This window comes from Mustela nigripes, unplaced genomic scaffold (assembly GCF_022355385.1).
Source record: "Mustela nigripes isolate SB6536 unplaced genomic scaffold, MUSNIG.SB6536 HiC_scaffold_20, whole genome shotgun sequence".
NCBI classification, from domain to species: domain Eukaryota; kingdom Metazoa; phylum Chordata; class Mammalia; order Carnivora; family Mustelidae; genus Mustela; species Mustela nigripes.
In genome coordinates, this window is record NW_026739436.1 from 344614 (window position 1) to 363547 (window position 18934).

At 36.8% G+C, this 18934-nt stretch overlaps 1 protein-coding gene across 4 annotated transcripts in view; it reads right to left on the reverse strand.

The window, feature by feature from the left end:
• LOC132008035 (probable ubiquitin carboxyl-terminal hydrolase FAF-X) overlaps positions 1-18934 on the reverse strand; it is a 161853-nt gene that overhangs the window by 45419 nt on the left and 97500 nt on the right. For all 4 annotated transcript variants that reach the window (XM_059386433.1, XM_059386429.1, XM_059386430.1 and 1 more), the window contains 3 exons: positions 15711-15836; positions 14613-14738; positions 13996-14165 (listed from right to left, as the gene is read on the reverse strand). In XM_059386433.1, the coding sequence (XP_059242416.1) occupies positions 13996-14165; positions 14613-14738; positions 15711-15836 (422 nt within the window). The remainder of the gene's footprint in view (positions 1-13995; positions 14166-14612; positions 14739-15710; positions 15837-18934) is intronic.

Here is an 18934-nt window from a genome sequence, read left to right on the forward strand (position 1 = left end):
GTCGAATAAATAAATAAAATCTTAAAAAAAAAAAAAATAAATGGAACAGTAACTTGCTAAGTATGAATAAGTGAAATGAATGACAACAGTGTTACAAAGAAAAGGAGGAGAACTTGGAAATTCTATGTTTGAAGGAATTTGCCACACTCTTGAACTTGTACGGTGTTCTTGCAGATTCAAGGGCAACCACATTTAAAAAGTAATTAAAGAATTTTAATGTCTTTCCGGCCTGTAGAGTCTGGAAAAGGTGACTGCTCCCTCAAATGCACACAAAACACAAAGTGATTAAAACATGGAAAAACAAGGAAGCGTGACACCATCAATTAATAATATAATCTTTAACTGAGTCCAGAGAGATGAAAAACTACAAACTGCTTGGCAAAGAATTCAAAGTAACTGTTTGAACTGAAAAATATATTACATGAACATAATACAAAGACTGAAAGGCAGAAATCTTTGAAAAGAACCAAAAAGAAATTCTGCAGCTAAAGAATACAAAGAATGAAATGGAAGAAAAAAAAGAAAAAAACAACAGAAAGCTGAACAAAACAAATGAAATGGAAACAAGGATACACGGAGTGTAAGATGGGTAAGAGAGGTCATTTGAAATCATCAGGTAAGAGAGATCATTTGAAATCATCCACTTAAAAAAGAAATAAAAAGAGTGATAAGTCTGTAAGATTTATGGGGCAATGTCAAGAAATATTAATAAACAAGAAAATAAACAAGAAATAAAGAAATAAACAAGAAACAAGCAAACAAATAAATAAACAAGAAATAATAAAGTCACAGAAGGAGAAGGAGCTTATTTTGAGACAGAATGGCTAAAAACTTCCAAAGATTTGGAGAGATAAACCAGATTTGTGAAACAGATCCCAAACAGGATCAATAAAAGAGTTCATTAAGACACATATATTATAATCCATTCATCAAAAAGCCAAAGAGGGAATTCTGATAGCAGCTAGAAAAATGACTCTTCACATAAAAGGAATCCTCCATAAAACTCTAAGATGATTTATCAGCAGAACCTGGCAAGCCAGCAGAAAATGAGAGTAATATTCAAAGTGTTGAAAGGGAAAAATTGTTAACCTAGCATGTTAGATGCTTGGTAAAGCTGCACTTCAGAAGTGAATATAAAGACATTCCAAACAACAGTGAGAGAATTCATCACCATACGACGTACATTGTGAGAAATGTTAAAGGTAGTTCTTCACATTGAAAGAAGGTTTATTAGTAACATAAAAATATAAAAAAACATAAAACCGACTTGTAAAGATAAACACAAATTCACTATATTCTTCTAATACTGTGTGTGCATTTTAAAAATATTTTATTTATTTAATAGAGAGCAGACATGAGAGACATGGAGGGGGAGTTACGGGCAGAGGGAGAAGCAGACTCCCTGCTAAGTAGGGAACCCGACACCCAGCTTGATCCCAAGACCCTGGGATTATGACCTGAGCGAAACGCAGACACTTCACTGGCTGAACCACCAACGTTCTCCTCTTCTAATACTGTTATAATGGTACATGAAGTCACTATTATCTCTAATATTAAAGTTAAAGGCAAAAGTTTTTTTTTTTTTAAAGATTTTAATTTATTTATTTGACAGAAAAAGAGCACAAACAGGGGAGCAGCCGAGGGAGTGGGAAAAGCCAGCTCTCCACCAAGCAAGGAGATCAATGCAGGACTTGATCCCAGGTCTGGGGACCATGACTGGAGCTTGAGGCAGATGCTTAACCAACTGAGGCACTCAGGCAGAAGTTTTAAAATCACTATAGCTATAGTAATTTGTTATTGGATACACAACATAGATAGAGGTTGTGATAAAAAAATGTGGGAGGGTAAAAGTGGCCAAAAGACCTGAACACACATTTCTCTCAGAATGTGCTAATCAGCACATTAGAAATTGCTCATCGTTAGGGATATACAAATCAAATACTTTTTTTGTTTTTTTAAGATTTTATTTATTTATTTGACGGAGAGAGTTCACAAGCAGGCAGAGAGGCAGGCAGAGAGAGAGGAGGAAGCAGGCTCCCTGCTGAGCAGAGAGCCCGATTCGGGACTCGATCCCAAGACCTTGAGAGCACGACCTGAGCTGAAGGCAGCGGCTTAACCCACTGGGCCACCCAGGCGCCCACAAATCAAATCTTGAAGGAGATACTACCTCACACCAATAACAACGGATACTATTAAAAAAAAAAAATCAAAACAGTGTTGGCAAAAATATAGGGATATCAAGAAAAATGTGATTAGGATATGTTTAAAAGATACTGATGCTATATATATATATATTTTTTTAAAGATTTTATTTATTTATTTGACAGAGATCATAGATAGGCAGAGAGAGGGAGGGGGAAGCAGGCTTCCGGCTGAGCAGAGCGCCCGATGTGGGGCCCGATGCGGGGCTTGATCCCAGGACCCTGAGATCATGACCAGAGCTGAAGACAGAGTCTTAACCCACTGAGCCACCCATGCACCCCTGATGTAAGATACTTATCTTATGGTAATGACAAAGAAAAAACTTCTAGTGGATATATAATAAATAAAGACAAATGAAAAATTTCACTACAAAAAAATGAGATCACAAAGCAGAATAGCAAAGAGGAAGAAAAAAAGTACAGAACAATTTACAAAAAGGCAAAAGTAATTCTGTATCTTTTAATAATTACTTTGAATCCAAAATGGCCTAAATTTGCTAATAAGAAAACACTGAGCAAACAAACAGATTAAAAATAAAATGAAGAGTGGGCACCAGGTAGCCACCAGGAAAGAACTGAACATGGAGTTGGAAACTGGAGAAGCAAAGGTGAGATGTTCTGGACCCATGGCCTCAGACCAAGCTGGATCCTGAGGAGATGAAAAGAAAAAGCACGAGGATGTGCTCTCATCCACATGGAACTTCTTCATCTACATAGACCTGCTGAGAGTCACAACTTTGTCTCAAAGAAACTGGATAGCAAATGGAGATGGGCACCACTAAGGAACCCAGTTACAATTTCAATTCCTATCTGCAAATGAAAAGGCCCAGAAAGATATTAGAGACTCTCTGAATGCATGGACATTGAAATTCTACTAGTTAAGAACAAATCTGGCTCTGGTAACTGACCTTCATAGCTAAAACTTAAAAGTACTTGGGAAGTCAAGACATTTTGTGGCAAGAGTACACTCACATGCCTGTGATGTTCAGCTTCTGTGAATTTGATGTAATTTTAAGTAATGTCACATTCCATTTTCTATCAACTACTTATTATAAGGGAATTATGGCTGCAATAAAAATATAAAGCATAATAAAATAGAAAAAAATAAAATATAAAAAATAAAAAAGATATAAAAAACAAGATCCCACCATATGGTATCTATAAGAGAGTGACTTTGGCTGACAGTGAAGAAAAGAATAAAGATGTTCTGTGCAAATGGTAACTAAAAGAGAGCAGAAATGAACAGACAAAACAGCAGTAAGTCAAAAACTGTTATAAGAAACCAAAAAGGATACTGGATACTGATAAAAGGTCAATTCAACAACTCTTACAAAGATGTAACAGTTATATTCACCCAACATCAAAGCTCCTAAATGCATAAAATAAATACTCAAAGATTTGAAAGTACAAATACAGTGCAATATACTAAGAGAAACAGACTCATAACACTCCACTTTTACGAATGGATTATTCGGTCAGCAAATTAATAAGAAAAAAGCAGAACTGAACAACACTACAGACTAAGTGGATCTAACAGACATATTTTTGGAATTTTTTACCTAGCAGAATTCAGAACTTTTTATCTAGCAGTAGAATATACCTTCTCCTTAAGTGCATCTTAAGGGACATAATCCTGAATGAACTACATGTAAGGTCACAAAAGAAGTCTTAAATTCAAGAAGCTAAAAGTCATTCTAAGTAGTTCTTTCAACTACAATGCAATGAAAGTAGAAAACAGGAAAATTCACAAATACACAGAAACAAAATAATATACTTCTGAGCAACTATTAAGTTAAAGAGAGTAAAAAAGAGGGAACTTAAAGAATATTTTGAGAAAATGAAAGCATAACATACCTAACCTGAGGGATGTAGGAAAAGCAATATAAAAGGGAAATTTAAAATTTAGAAACCCTTTCCTAGACTAAGAAAAACAGAAGACTCAAATAAAATCAGAAATTAAAGAGGAAACATTATAATGGATGCCTCAGAAATAAAAAGGATCAGAAATAATTGTTATGAAAAAATATAGGGTTATAATATTAGACCAGCAAGTGTCTAAAAAAATTTTGGTAATTTCCTAGAAACAATCTAACAAACCTGAATCAAGAAAGAAAAACAGACCAGCAACAAGTAAGAATCATGAATTAGTAAGTGAAAACTCTGAACGAATACAAAGCCGCAACAGATAGTTTCATGGGTAATTTTTACCACTTACAGGAAGTTAATACCTATCTTTTAAAAATTTTAAAAGACTTTATTTATATATATATTTATTTATTTAGAGAGAGTGCTTGGGGGAGGGGCATAGGGACAAAGAATTTCAAGCAGACTGCTCTGAGCCCAGACCCTGATGTGATGGGGGCTCAATCTTCATGATCCTGAGATCATGACTGGAACTGAAATCAAGAGTTGGATGCTGATTGGTTGAGCCACTTAGGCGCCTCATCCTTTTTATTCATTTATTTAGAGAAGAGGGGAGAGAGAATGTTAATAAGCACGCTGCATGACCAGCATGGAGCCTAGTAAAGGGCTGGATCTGATGACCCTGATATTATGGAACTGAACTGAAATCAAGACTTGTATACCTAACCAACTGAGACACCTAGGTCCTAATACCCGTCCCTTAAAAAAGAAAAAAAAAGGTGCGCCTGGGGTGGTTCAGTGGGTTAAAGCATCTGCCTCTGGCTCCGGTCATGATCTCAGGGTCCTGGGATTGAGGCCTGCATTAGGCTCTCTACTCAGTGAGGGGCTTGCTTCCTCCTCTCTGCCTGCTTTTCTGCCTACTTGTGATCTCCGTCTGTCAAACATATAAAATAAAATATTTAAAAACAAAAAAGAAAAAAATTTATTTATTTGAGAGAGAGTGTGAGTGAGACAGTGTAAGCAGGGACATGGCACAGGAAGAGGGAGAAGCCAACTGGCTACTAAGCACGAAGCCCAATACAGGATTTGATCCCAGGATCCTGGGATTATCACCTGAGTCAAAAGCAGACACTTCTTTGACCTGAGTCACCCAGGTGTCCCAACACCTATCCTTTTTCAAGTGTTCTGAATAATACAGTATGTGGATACACTCCCAAACTGCTTTTTTGAAGGCAGCATAGTTAGGAAGCTAACTAAAAAGATTTTAGGAAAAGAAAATGATAGGCCAATATCCCTGATGAAGACAGATGCAAAATCCCCAATACAGTAATAACAAATTAAATTCAAGAGGACATAAAAAGGGTTAGACAGGGGCACCTCAGGTGGTTGGGCAACTGCCTTTGGCTCAGGTCATGGTCCCAGGGTCCTGGGATTGAGACCCACATCGGGCTCCCTGCTTGGCAGGGTGTCTGCTTCTCCCGCTGACCTTTCTCCTCTCATGCTTTCTCTCTCTCTCTCAAATAAATAACTAAAATCATTAAAAAAAATAAAAAAATAAAAAGATTAGACATCATGACTTTGTGGGAGTTAATCCTGGAACATAAGGATAACTTAACATACACTAATTAGTCAATGTCATTCATCACATTTACAAAAAGGAATAGTAGTACAACGATCATCTCAACGCCTCAAAAAAATGATTTGGTAATGTTAGAGATTTATTTATGATTAAACCTTCAAAATAAACAGAAGGAACTTACCTCAATACAATGCAATGTGAAAAGCCCATAGTTAACGTTATAATCAATGATGAAATCTGAAAGCTTTCCCTCTAATATCCAGTATAAGGTAAGAATACCCATTCTCACCACTTCTATTAACACAGAAGTAGGAATTATTTCTAGAGCACTTAGGCAAGACATAAGACTGATTCAGAGAACTAAAACTGACCACCAATGACATATGTAGAAAATCCTAAAGATGCAACAAAAATAAAGTTACAGAATACAAAATCCAAGTACAAAAACTTCATTTCTGGGGCGCCTGGGTGGCTCAGTGGGTTAAGCTGCTGCCTTCGGCTCAGGTCATGATCTCACGGTCCTGGGATCGAGCCCCACATCGGGCTCTCTGCTGAGCAGGGAGCCTGCTTCCTCCTCTCTCTCTGCCTGCCTCTCTGCCTGCTTGTGATCTCTGTCAAATAAATAAATAAAATCTTAAAAAAAAAAAAAAAAAAAACTTCATTTCTGTACACAAAGAACCATCAAAAAGCCCCACACTGGGATTAAGAAAACAATTCTGTTAACAATATTAACAGAAGAATTAAGAATAAGCTTAGAATAAACTTAGAGATGTTGGACTTGAACACTGAAAATTGTAACACTGATGAAGTTAAAGAAAGGCATCTCATATTGATGGATTAGGAGTACTAATATGGCTAAAATGTCCACTGGAACCCAAATCCACTTCAACACACAGTCCTTATTAAAATACTAATGGCATGCTCGCAGAAACAGAAAAACAATCATATATTCATATGGTGCCACAAAATACCTCTAATAACCAAAGCAATCCTGATTTAAGAACAAAGACATCATGCTTCTTGATTTCAAACTGTACTAAAAAGCTACAGTAATCAACACCATATTACTTACATAGAGTCTACATATATATGATATGGACAGAACTGATAAAGCCCTTCATTTAATGGCAACTCGTCTTTTAGAAGGGTGCCAAAGGAAAGTAAGTAAGGTTTCTTCAAAAAATGGTGTTGGGGAAATTGAAAATACACATGCATAATAATGAAAAGGACCCTTATTTCACACCACACATAAAAATCAGTCTAAAATGAATTAAAATCTTAAACTTAATAAGAAAACAGAGACAGGTACCCAGCAGGCTCTGCTGATTACGTGTCTGCCTTCAGCTCAGGTCATGATCTCAGGGTCATGGGATCAAGCTCTGTGCTCAGCAAGGAGCCTGCTTCTCCCAATCCTTCTACCACTCGGCCTGCTTGCGCTGTGTCTCTCAAATAATAGACCTTAGGTGCCTTGGTGGCTCAGTGGTTAAGCTTTTTGCTCACGTCATGATCCTAGAGTCCTGGGATAGAGCCCTAGGTCAGGCTCCTTGCTCGGCAGGAAGCCTGCTTCTCCCTCTTCCAGGTTGTGTTCCCTCTTTGCTATGTGTCTCTCCCTGCCAAATAAACAAACAAAAATTCTTGGGGAAAAAAAAGAAATAAAAAAATTCATAAAAAGATTTTAGTTATTTGACAGAGAGAGAAAGAAAGAGAGGGAGCAAGAGTGAGCACAGAAGCAGAGGGAATGGCAGGCAGAGAAGGAGGGAGAAGCAACCTCCTCGCCAAGCAGGGAGCCAGACGCAGGATGGATCCCACTTAAGTAAGTGGATTACTTAACCCACTGACCCACCAGACACCTTGAGAAAAAGCTTTTGATATGGGTCTTCTGAACTGATTTTTGTGTATGACATCAAAAGAACCATTAACAAAAGAAAAAAAAAAGAGGACTGCATCAAACTAAAGAACTTGTACACAGCAAAAAAAAAACCCAACAGAATGAAAAGACAACCCACAGAATGAGAGAATATATTTCCAAAATATGTTTCTGGTGAAAGGTTTATATTCAAAATATAAACTGATGCAGCTCAATAGCAAAATAATTAAGTACCTAAAAAGGGGAAAGTACCCAATCAGACATATTTTTCAAATAAATATATAAATAGTGAATTGGTATGTGAGAACAATGTGATTCATCATTAGGAAGTAAAAATCCAACCAAAACAGGTTATAATCTCAGACCTGTTACGATGGCTATTTTCAAAAAAGTCACCATACCAAGTGTTTACAACAATGTGGATAAAAGAGAACCCTTGTACAATGTTTGTAGGAATGTAAATTTGTATATTTGTTATGGAAAACATTATGAAAATTCCTTTAAACACTAAAAATAAAACATATCATCCAGCATCCCAATTCTGGATATATATCCAATTGAATAAAATCAGTATCTTGAAGAAATATTTACATTCTCATGATCACTGAAGCATTTTCACAATAGTCAAGACATGGAAACAATCTAAGGATATGTTGATGATGGATGCCTATATAAGAAAAATATGATAGACATATACAATGGAGTATAGCTCGCCTCTTAAAAAGAAGTTGTCTTGCCATTTGTGATACCATGGATGAACCTGGAGCACAAGAGGCCAAGTGTATTAATAAGCTAGACCCAAAAAGACAACAACTGCTTAATCTCACTTAAATGTGGAATATAAAACACTCACACTTAAAACCAGAGAGTACAATGGTGGCTGGGAGAATGATGGTAAAGGCACAAAATTTTCTTTTAACAAATTTTTTTGAAAAATAACATACAATTTGGTAACTATCCTTAATAACCTGCTGTGTTCTTAAAATCTGCTGACAGATGATTGTAAATGTCCTCACTATGCAAAAAATCAACTATGTAAAGCAAAGGATACACTGATTACCTTGACTGCAGTAATCATGTCACAATGTACATACTGGAGAAAATCACATTGGTACATCTTATGTATATACATCTTTGATTTATCAAGTACACCTCAATAAAGCTGAGGAAATTTTAAAAAAATTACAGATCAAGTACAATATTTAAAGATTCTATATCTGCTTTTTCAGAAATAAATTTTCTTCAAAATTATAATGCGCATCAAGGAAACTTTCTGCTAGTCCTTTTCAAGTGATAATTTTAATACTTATGAGCAATTTACAAATTCTGGGAAAAACCACTGGTGTAGATAAGCTCTGTATAGGAAATCTAGTAAGAAGTTACACAGTTTTATTTACTTAAAAGAAAAATATAGAAAGAAAAGGCAGAAAAAAGTGAAGGAGAAAGAATCAAGAACATGAGAAAATGAACAAAATCCAAGCAGAAATGTGGGAGCCAATAATACAAAGATATTAATAATATTCAAACTCAAAGGTCTAAATACACTAAAAAATACACAGTCAAAGCATATAAACATGTTACAGCCTAGTATATACTTTAAAAATATATTTTTATTTTTTATAAATTTTTATATTAATTTTTTATAAATATATTTTTATTTTCAACCCATATTGAAGACAGATTAAAATTAAAATGTTGGAGAAGACATTATATACAAATACTAAAAGAAATCTAGGGAAGGGATAATTCAAATGACTATAATTTCAGACAGAAAAGTACTTAATAGCAAAGTAAATAAGAATAGCAAATTAAATTAAAGGTAAGCAGAAGAGATTGTAAAAATTAGATGATAAATCAATGAACAGATTTCTAACAATGAAGTAACTACAACAGTTATCAAGAAACATCCCTCCCCTCAAAAAAAAAGCCTAGGAGTTGAAAAGGGTTAGTGGTGAATACTACTACAGAAGAATGAGAACAAATCAGTAATTTTTTGTAAGCAATTTGAAGGGAGAATCTACAGAAATTTATTCCATAATGCCAGAATCATGATGACAACAAAGTCAGATACTGATACTATATAAAAAAGACCAATAACCCCTTAAGAATAGAAATACAAATATTCTCAGAAGGGCCAACAAGCATATGAAAAGCTCGTAAGTGAAATGTAAATCAAAACACAATGAGATGCTACTTTGCACCCAGTAGGATGCACCCACCTATCAAAACAATAGGTGTCATCAAACATGTGGAAAAACTGGAACCCTTGTGCATTGTTGGGGGAAATGTAAAATGGTACAGTGACTATGGAAAAGAGTACTGAGATTCCTCAAAATATTAAGAACAGAATTAACTACTGATGAAGTTCTAGAACCTAGGTGAGATTCGGTGGGCTGAAGTCCGGAGCCGATGACCAAGAAAGAATTCTTGAGACATCTTTGGTGCAAAATGGTGGTTTATTAAAGCATAGGGACAGGACCTGTGGGCAGGAAGAGCTGCTGCCCTGGGTTGTGAGGGATGGCGGGTTATATACCTTGCGGTTGGGGATAGGTGAGGGGAAGGGAGGTTTCCACGGAGTTTTCATTTGTTAAAGAGGGCCTACAAGGTGCCCTTGTGGCTTGATCAATGTTGTCTTTAGGTCAGCCATTAACATCAAGATATTTGGGAGATTCTTGGTGGGGTATTATGATCCTGCTATTATTTACCCTCCCTTCTACCTCAGGCTCCTCCAGTTTATGATGGGGAAGGAGACATTAGGGCATCAGGAACTGAGAGTTATTTGCCTCTGGAAATTTGTGCTATTGATAAGGTAATCTCCCTGTTTAGATCTGTGTAGAGCAAGGTAGATTCCTGTCTTGCAGGATTGTGATCTCTGCAAGTTAACTATTTATCGTTTTACGGCAGACAGGGGTGCCTGAGGAATGCCACACATACTATGGAGGGGAGCGGGTGGAGAGGGGGATGCGAGGTGCCAGCTTCTGCTCTGTCCTCAGCCAGCCTCCTGCTCCCTCATCACTATGATCCCAGCAATCCCACTTCTGGGTATATATGCAAAAGAATTCAAAATAGTTTCTTGAAGAGATGTCTGAACACCCACATTAATCACCAAATTGTTCAAATAGCTAAGAGACAGAAGCAACACAAATGTCTATCACCACATAAATAAAGAATATGTGATAATACATAGAGAGGAATTTTATGCAGTCTTAAAAAGGGGGAAACCCTGTCACATGCTACAATATGTAAAAACCTTCACAACCTCATGCTAAGCAACTATCCCAGTGACATAAAGACAAATATTTTATGATTCCAATCATATAAAGTACCTGAAGTAGTCAAAATCACAGGAACAGAGAATAAAAAGGTATGTACCAAAGAGGAGAACTCGTGATGCCATGGGTGGGTAATTTAGATTAGTGAGTATATTGTTTCACTTCTGCAAGATTAAACAATTCCAGAGCTTCTTGAAATGATATAATTATATTTAATCCATAACTATCAGTTCAGAAATTTAGTGTTACATATTTTTTACAATAATAAACATATCAAAATTACTCAACAAAATATTAACCAAAATTTTAAGTATATTGCAGATATTATACCAAATGACCAAGTAAGATTTATCCTAATAATGTGAGATTTTCAACATATAAATCAGTGTATTTTAATAAATTTATTTTTATTTTAATAGAATTGTTTTTGAAGGGTGCCTGAGTGGCTGGCTCATTTGGCTGAGTGGCTGCCTTCAGCTCAGCTCATGATCCCAGAATTCTGGGGCTGAAGCCATATGTCTGGCTCCTTGCTTATCAGGGAGCCTGCTTCTTTCTCTCTCTCTGCCTGCCTCTCCCCCTGCTTATGAGCTCTATCCCTCTCTCTGTGTCAAATAAATAAAATCTTAAAAAACCAAACAATTTTTGACACATCACATAAATATGATTCAGGAAAAAAACTCTGTGACCACCTCAATTGGTTCAGGAAAAAACTTAAACAAATTCCAACCTTTTCATGATAAAAACACTTATGATGAGGGAGCAAGAGGCTGGCTGAAGACAAAGCAAAAGGTGGCACCTTGCACCCAATCTCCAATCCTCCCCTCAGTCATATGTGTAGCATCCTTCAGGCAGCCCTGACTGCCATGAACAAATAGTTAACTTACAGGGATCACAATCCTGCAAGACAGGGAGTCTCCCTTGGCTTACAAATGTCCTAAATCTCACTAACAAAGATGATTGATAGCAGGAATGTGACACCTCCTTAACATGTGAAAATTCTGTTGAAACCTCCCATCCCTTCCCCTCACCTTCCCCCAACCGCAAGGTATATAACCTGCCATCCCTCACAACCCGGGGCAGCAGCTCTTCCTGCCCACAGGTCCTGTCCCTATGCTTTAATAAACCACCATTTTGCACCAAAGATGTTTCAAGAATTCTTTCTTGGTCATTGGCTCTGGACCTCAGCCCACCGAACCTCACCTAGGTTGTAGAACGTCATCACTTAAAGAATAAAAAGAAAATCTCAACAGGATAAAGATCCTATATGTAAAGCTTTGACTTACTATCTACTCAATGATGAGAGACTAAACGCTTTCTCTATCAGGAACAAGAGAAGGATGTCTGTTATCATCTTTTCTATTCAATGCATAGAAGAACGTAAAGCAAAGAAAAGGCAAATGAAACACAAAAATTGGGGGGATGGAAGTTAAACTATCTCTAGTTGGAAGAGACATGATTTCATATACTGATAAAATCCTGAAAAGTTGATAAAGACTGTGAATTTGGCAAAACTGTAAAGTACTAAATCAATACACAAAATCACTTGTTTCTCTACATAATATAGTAGCAATGAATCAATTAAAAAACAATTAAGAAATTAGAAAAAAATACTACCTATAATAGTAGCAAAAGGATAAATAAGAATAAATAAACATAACTAAGAAGGAGCAACTGTGTTGAAAGAAATGGAAGACCTAAATAAAAGAATATGTGCTGATGTACTGAAAGGCTTCACATTAAAATGTCGATACCACCAAATGATCAACAGATATAATGTAATCTCTCCCAAAATTCCAATGGTGTTTACTGCTGAAATAGGGAAAGCCTATTCTAAAATTCATATAAACAATCCAGTTTCAAAATGAATTGATTATTTAACAGATTTTATTTATTCATTTGAGAGCAAGTGAACATGGGGTGTGGGAGGAGGATGAAGAGGAAGAACCAAGAAGTTCCAAGAAGAGGGAGTATGAAGAGGGAGAACAGCTGAGCAGGGAACCACATGCCAGGCTCTGGCTCAATGCATGGGATCATGACCTCACCTGAAGGCACATGCTCAACTGAACAATAGAGGTGCTCCTAAAAATGGACTTAAAAGACATCTGCCACACTAAACAAAAAATAAGTTCATGAAAAAATGCTCAACACCACATACAGAAATAAAAACCGAAACATCGGGCGCCTGGGTGGCTCAGTGGGTTAGGCCGCTGCCTTCGGCTCAGGTCATGATCTCAGGGTCCTGGGATCGAGTCCCGCATCGGGCTCTCTGCTCAGCAGGGAGCCTGCTTCCTCCTCTCTCTCTCTCTGCCTGCCTCTCTGTCTACTTGTGATCTCTCTCTGTCAAATAAATAAATAAAATCTTAAAAAAAAAAAAAAAACCGAAACATCATAAAATGTTACGTAGTATCTACTGGGAGGGCTACTACCTTAAAGAAAGTTAAAAAAATAACAAGCATGGGAGAGGATATGGAGGAAACTAGAACCCTTATACATTGCTTATGGCAATATAATATACTGTGTCATTGTGCAACTCAGTTTTGTGAACCTCAAAAAAGGTTAACATAGAATTACCAAGTAGTATCTATTTCCAAGGCATATTCTCAAAAGAATTGAGAACGGTTACTCAAACAGATATCTGGGTTCACAGCAATTATCATAGCAGCAGTATCCATCAAGCCAAGTATCCATTAACAGATGAACTGTGTAAGCAAAAACATTGTATGTACATCAATTATCTACTGATCATTCAGCTTTAAAGGAAGGAAATTCTGCAATATGCTACAACATGGATGAACTTTAAAACATTATCCTATATGAAACAATCCAAGCACAAAAGGACTAATACTATGTGATTCCTTTTATGTGAGTTACTTGTAATAGGCAAGTAGACAGCGATAGTACATAGATCAGAGGTAACGAATGGGTGGAAGGTTTGGAAAATGGGTATTTTCATTTAAAAAATTTTGTCTGGATAATGAAAAATTTAGGAGATAGTGTTGACTGCATGACACTTTATAAAAGTTCTTAAGGCCACTGAACTGTCCACTTAGGTTAAGTCAAACACGTTAAATATAAGTTTCCTACATATCAAAGTACTATGCAGAAAACTAAAAGGTTTCCTTATTTGACTTCTAAGATAAATTATGATCAAAATACTCCTTTCTGCTGAAATGAGTAAGGTCAGCCTTCTTCTAGATTAAAAAAATCACTTACTTGCTCGGACAGTGCAATAATAAGTCAATGATAAATGTCTGCCAGGCTTTTTCTTTACTAAGTGCATCCAAGGCTGTTGGAATTAGAGCAAAACATAATGTCATCACTTCCAATGCTTCACAGCAAACCTGTTCATCCTCCATGTCTGGCTCAATGCTTGCAGTGAGGATCTGTAAAGTTAGAATCAAAATAAATTACTCATTAATTTAAAATACACTGAAGTGTTTTATTTTCAAAATAAATGATGTATTATTATCTTACAGCTATATGTTTACTTTAAACTAAAAGATCCAGGGATGCCTGGGTGATTCAGTGGTTAAGCATCTACCTTTGAGTTAGGTCATGATCCCAGGGTCCTGGGACTGAGTCCCACATCAAGCTCCCTGCTCAGGCTGGAGGTGGCTTCTCCCTCTCCTCTTGTCCCTCCCCGTGATCACGTGACCATGCAGCATGGTTTTTCGTCAGGTGAATAAAATAAAAAAAAAACAACTAAACAAAATAACCCCAAAACTAATAGACACAAATGACCAGGTCTTTAAAGGATGGCAGAGATGATGAAAATTTAGTGCACAATTAACCTTTATATAAAAGGAATACAGTTTTGTCACAATTCTTACCATGTCATAAATTTTTGTGATTTCTTCATTTGGGCTAAATACCAAATCTAATGCCCCACATCCTGATGCCCAGATGATTTTTTGTATAGCTCTAATTACACAAGTATCGGGCATGTATCTTGAAGCCTGAAAGAAAATGAATACTTAAAAATGCTGACAAAATATTAAGTGAAGTTATCAGAAAACATTTCTCTTTGTGAAAGTAGTATAAATGGCTCTTACCACAAATACGCTCTGCACTGTCTTTAATATCTAAAGTAGCCACATTTTTTTTCAAATCTTCACCTCAAGTTTTAAGATATATGCAGATGAAGTAAAACTATCAGCTACAGCCTAAATATGCTTCAGGTTAAGATCTAATTTGGCTCTATAGATATTTTTCTTAAGATTTGTTAAAACACAGGAAAACCAAGTCACCCAGTCATTCGATTCCTATGGTTAACACAGGTAAGGAAAAAATCAGCTGACCAAAGCACAAGTGATTTGGTGAATTTTCAAAGTAAATAGTTTTATTCCTGATAGTAAAAAAATGAAATAATTCTAATGTCTATGAATAGAACAAGGAAGATAACCATAAAAGGTAGAAACATTTAAAATGGAATAAACCACATACAGATAAGAGACTGAAAAATTCTAAAATCATGCTGACTGGAATAACTCAGACATAAAAAGTACACAATATGATCCCATTTTGCAAAATTTAAGAAATAGAGAACTATTCTATAATGACAAACGCAGAGAAGTGGTTGCTTATAGCCAGGAGCAGAAAACTTCTGGGATTGATGAAAATGCTGTTTTCTTGACTGTAGCATTACTTTAAACTCATCATATGTTTTATTTTGACCTAGTTCATGCAATATTTATCTCAAATAGCCTGTTTAGAAAGTACTTTCTAAAGTATGAATATTAATAGATAACATTAATAGCAGAATTTTATGAAACTTAAGCTGAAATAAAATCGAGGCTTATGATCTCAGAATATCTGGTCCTAGATTGTGAGAATCTTCATTTATTTATGAATAAGTAGATACTATATCAAAAATAACAAAAAATAAACCAACCCAGACTCTGGGCAAGACTCTTCAGCTTGATACTAACCTCATCAGATATTTGCTGGGCAAGACGTATGGATACATTTCTAAGCATGCACTCAGATGATGGGTTTGGAATGATCTGAAGGGCATTTTGTAGTACCACTGCTTGATCATGAGTAACTTGGTTAATCTGTAAAAGTTAACATTTTTATTTGGAAGTAAAAACCATAAGCACATTTTCAAAAAATTTTGCATAATATAAGCTTAACCCTCTGGTCCTCATCCATCATCACTCTCTTTAGGATGTAATCCTTCTACATATGCACTGCACGATTTATGGTGATCTGCAGAAAAAGCATTTCAGATTGCCAACACTGTAGACTTCTCTTAGATACCTTCTGGAGTGACAATATTCTACTGCAATGTCCACTTTCAGATGAATTTTTAAAAATTAACATGGAATTTATTATTTGCCCCAGGGGTACAAGTCTGTGAATCATTAGGATTAAATAATTCACAGCACATACCCTTTCCAATGTCCATCACCCAACCACCCTATTCCTCCCCACGCCTCCCACAACCCCTTGTTTGTTTCCTGACATTAAAAGTCTTTTATGGTTTGTCTCCCTCCCTGGTCCCATCTTGTTCAGATGAATTTAATACTGTCTCCACAACTGAGTTCATTTTCAAATGGAGAAGATAAATCACACAGCTCTGAACGTGTTTCCAGGTAAATTCTTTCCCCAGCCCTCCTGGCTATTCCTGTCATGGTATGATTGAAAAAAATGAGGTACACCAAATAAATACACCTTTAATTTCTTATCCTATAACCTTTAAATTTAGAACTCAATTCCTTCCCTTTCAGTCTTCTTTTTTTTTGACAGGCAAGGATCACAAGTTGGCAGAGAGGCAGGCAGATAGAGAGAGAGGTAGAAGCAGGCCCCCTGCTGAGCAGAGAGCTGGATGTGAGGCTCCATCCCAGGACCCTGGATCATGACCTGAGCTGAAGGCAGAAGCTTTAACCCACTGAGCCATCCGGGTGTGCCCCCATTCTTTTTTTTTTAATTAATTATAAAGATTTTATTTTTTAATGTGACAGAGATCACAAGCAGGCAGAGGCAGGCAAAGAGAGAGGAGAAAGCAGGCTCCCTGCTGAGCAGAGAGCCAGATGTGGGGCTCGATCCCAGGACTCTGAGATCATGACCTGAGCCGAAGGCAGTGGCTTAACCCACTGAGCCACCCAGGCACCCCCCCCTTTCATTCTTTAATATGTTCCTCATTTTATTCAAAGGTACTTGTGCTATGTGTGCTCTATAATGTTTCTCCTCCCAACATGCTAAAATTTCTACATCATCTTCACCCCATTCTCTTTCACAATAAAGTTTTTTTTTAAAGGTCTTATTTATTTATTTGACAGACAGATCACAAATAGACAGAGTAGCAGGCAGAGAGAAGGAGAAGCAGGCTCCTTACTGAGCAGAGAGCCTGATGCGGGGCTCGATCCCAGAACCCTGGGACCATGACCTGAGCTGAAGGCAGAGCCCTAACCCTCTGAGCCATCCAGGTGTCCCCTCACAATAAAGTTTTATTAAGAAGTATTTTTAGGGGCACCTGGTTGGATCAGCTGGTTAAGTGATTTTGGCTTAATTCACGATTGTAAGGTCAAGAGCCTCACTAGGCTCTGTGCTGGGCATGAAGTCTGCCTGAGATTCTCTCTCCCTCTCCCCAACTCCTGCTTGCTCTCTCTTACAAAAAAATCTACATATATATTTTTAAAAAGAGGAATTAAAAAAAAAGATTTTATTTATTTATATGACAGAGAAAGATCACAGGTAGGCAGAGAGACAGGCAGAGAGAGAGAAGCAGGCTCCCCGCTGAGCAAACAGCCCGATGTGGGGGTTTGATCCCAGGACCCCGAGATCATAACCTGAGCCGAAGGCAGCAGCTTAACCCACTGAGCCACCCAGGCACCCTCTTAAAAAGAGGAATTTTAAGAAATTCAAGGGTTGGGGTGCCTGGGTGGCTCAGTGGGTTGGGCCTCTGCCTTTGGCTCAGGTCATGATCTCAGGGTCCTGGGATCGAGTCCCACATCTGGCTCTCTGCTCAGCGGGAGGCTTGCTTCCCCCTCTCTCTCTGTCTGCCTCTCTGCCTGCTTGTGATCTCTCTTTGTCTAATAAATAAATAAAATCTTTAAAAAAAGAAACTCAAGGGTTTGTGAAGTTGTTTCTACAGACACAAAGGTGACCAAAGCAGAATGACTAGGTAAAATACTTACGGTCTCTAACCTCAATCAGATCCTGCTTTCATTTTTACTTAATGTATTATTTATTGTATATACATATTAATTACTTAAGTAAATGCTTGGAAGTCTAATTGCATAGTGCCTCTAAAATGAAATTTCAAATAGAAACCCAAAGTAGAGGAAAGTACAGTTTTAGAGTCAGCCTGCCTCTTCACAGAGTTGAAATTTCAGGTCATTTTATTATCGAGGTCAAAATAGTTAATCTCTTGAGATATTGATTTTCACTTACAAAATAGGTAGTAAGAGTAATCCACAAATATGTGTGGATTTTTAAGTTAAGAGTAACCCAAAATATGTCTAAAATTGATGACTAAATGATACAATATGGTGATCAGAACATTAAGTTTGACATATTTGACCATTAAACATGGACACGCACAATTTAAACATTAAACCTGGAAGTGAAAAATGGAGCACTGTAATTTTCTTTTTAAAATTTGCAAGGGTGCCTGAGTGCTCAGTCAGTTAAGTGTCTGACTTCAGCTCAGATCATGATCCTGAAGTTCTGGGATCTGGATCAGGTTCCCTGCTCAGCAGGGAGTCTGTTTCTCCCTTTTCCCTTCACCCCGCTTGTGCTCGCTCTCATTCTTGCTCTATCTCAAATAAATAAATACTAAAATTTGCTGTACAACCTGCATTTTTCTTTTAACCTTATTAGTAGAAAATTGCAAAATTATACAAAAGAGAGAAGGAAAAAAAAGTAGAGAAGAATTTAAATTACCCTAAAGAATTCATTATCTAGCTTTTATAATTATCAATAAAATGTGAGATTTTTTCACTCCCTCTTCAGCTCACACAGTCTGACCATATCTCCCCAGAATTACATTGGAGGAAAATCCGAGACATTGTATTTATTCAAATACCTCAGCATAAACATGGGGGCTTAAATGGGTAGGAGAAGAATCAATGAAACAAGATGGGATTGGGAGGGAGACAAACCATAAGTGACTCTTAATCTCACAAAACAAACTGAGGGTTGCTGGGGG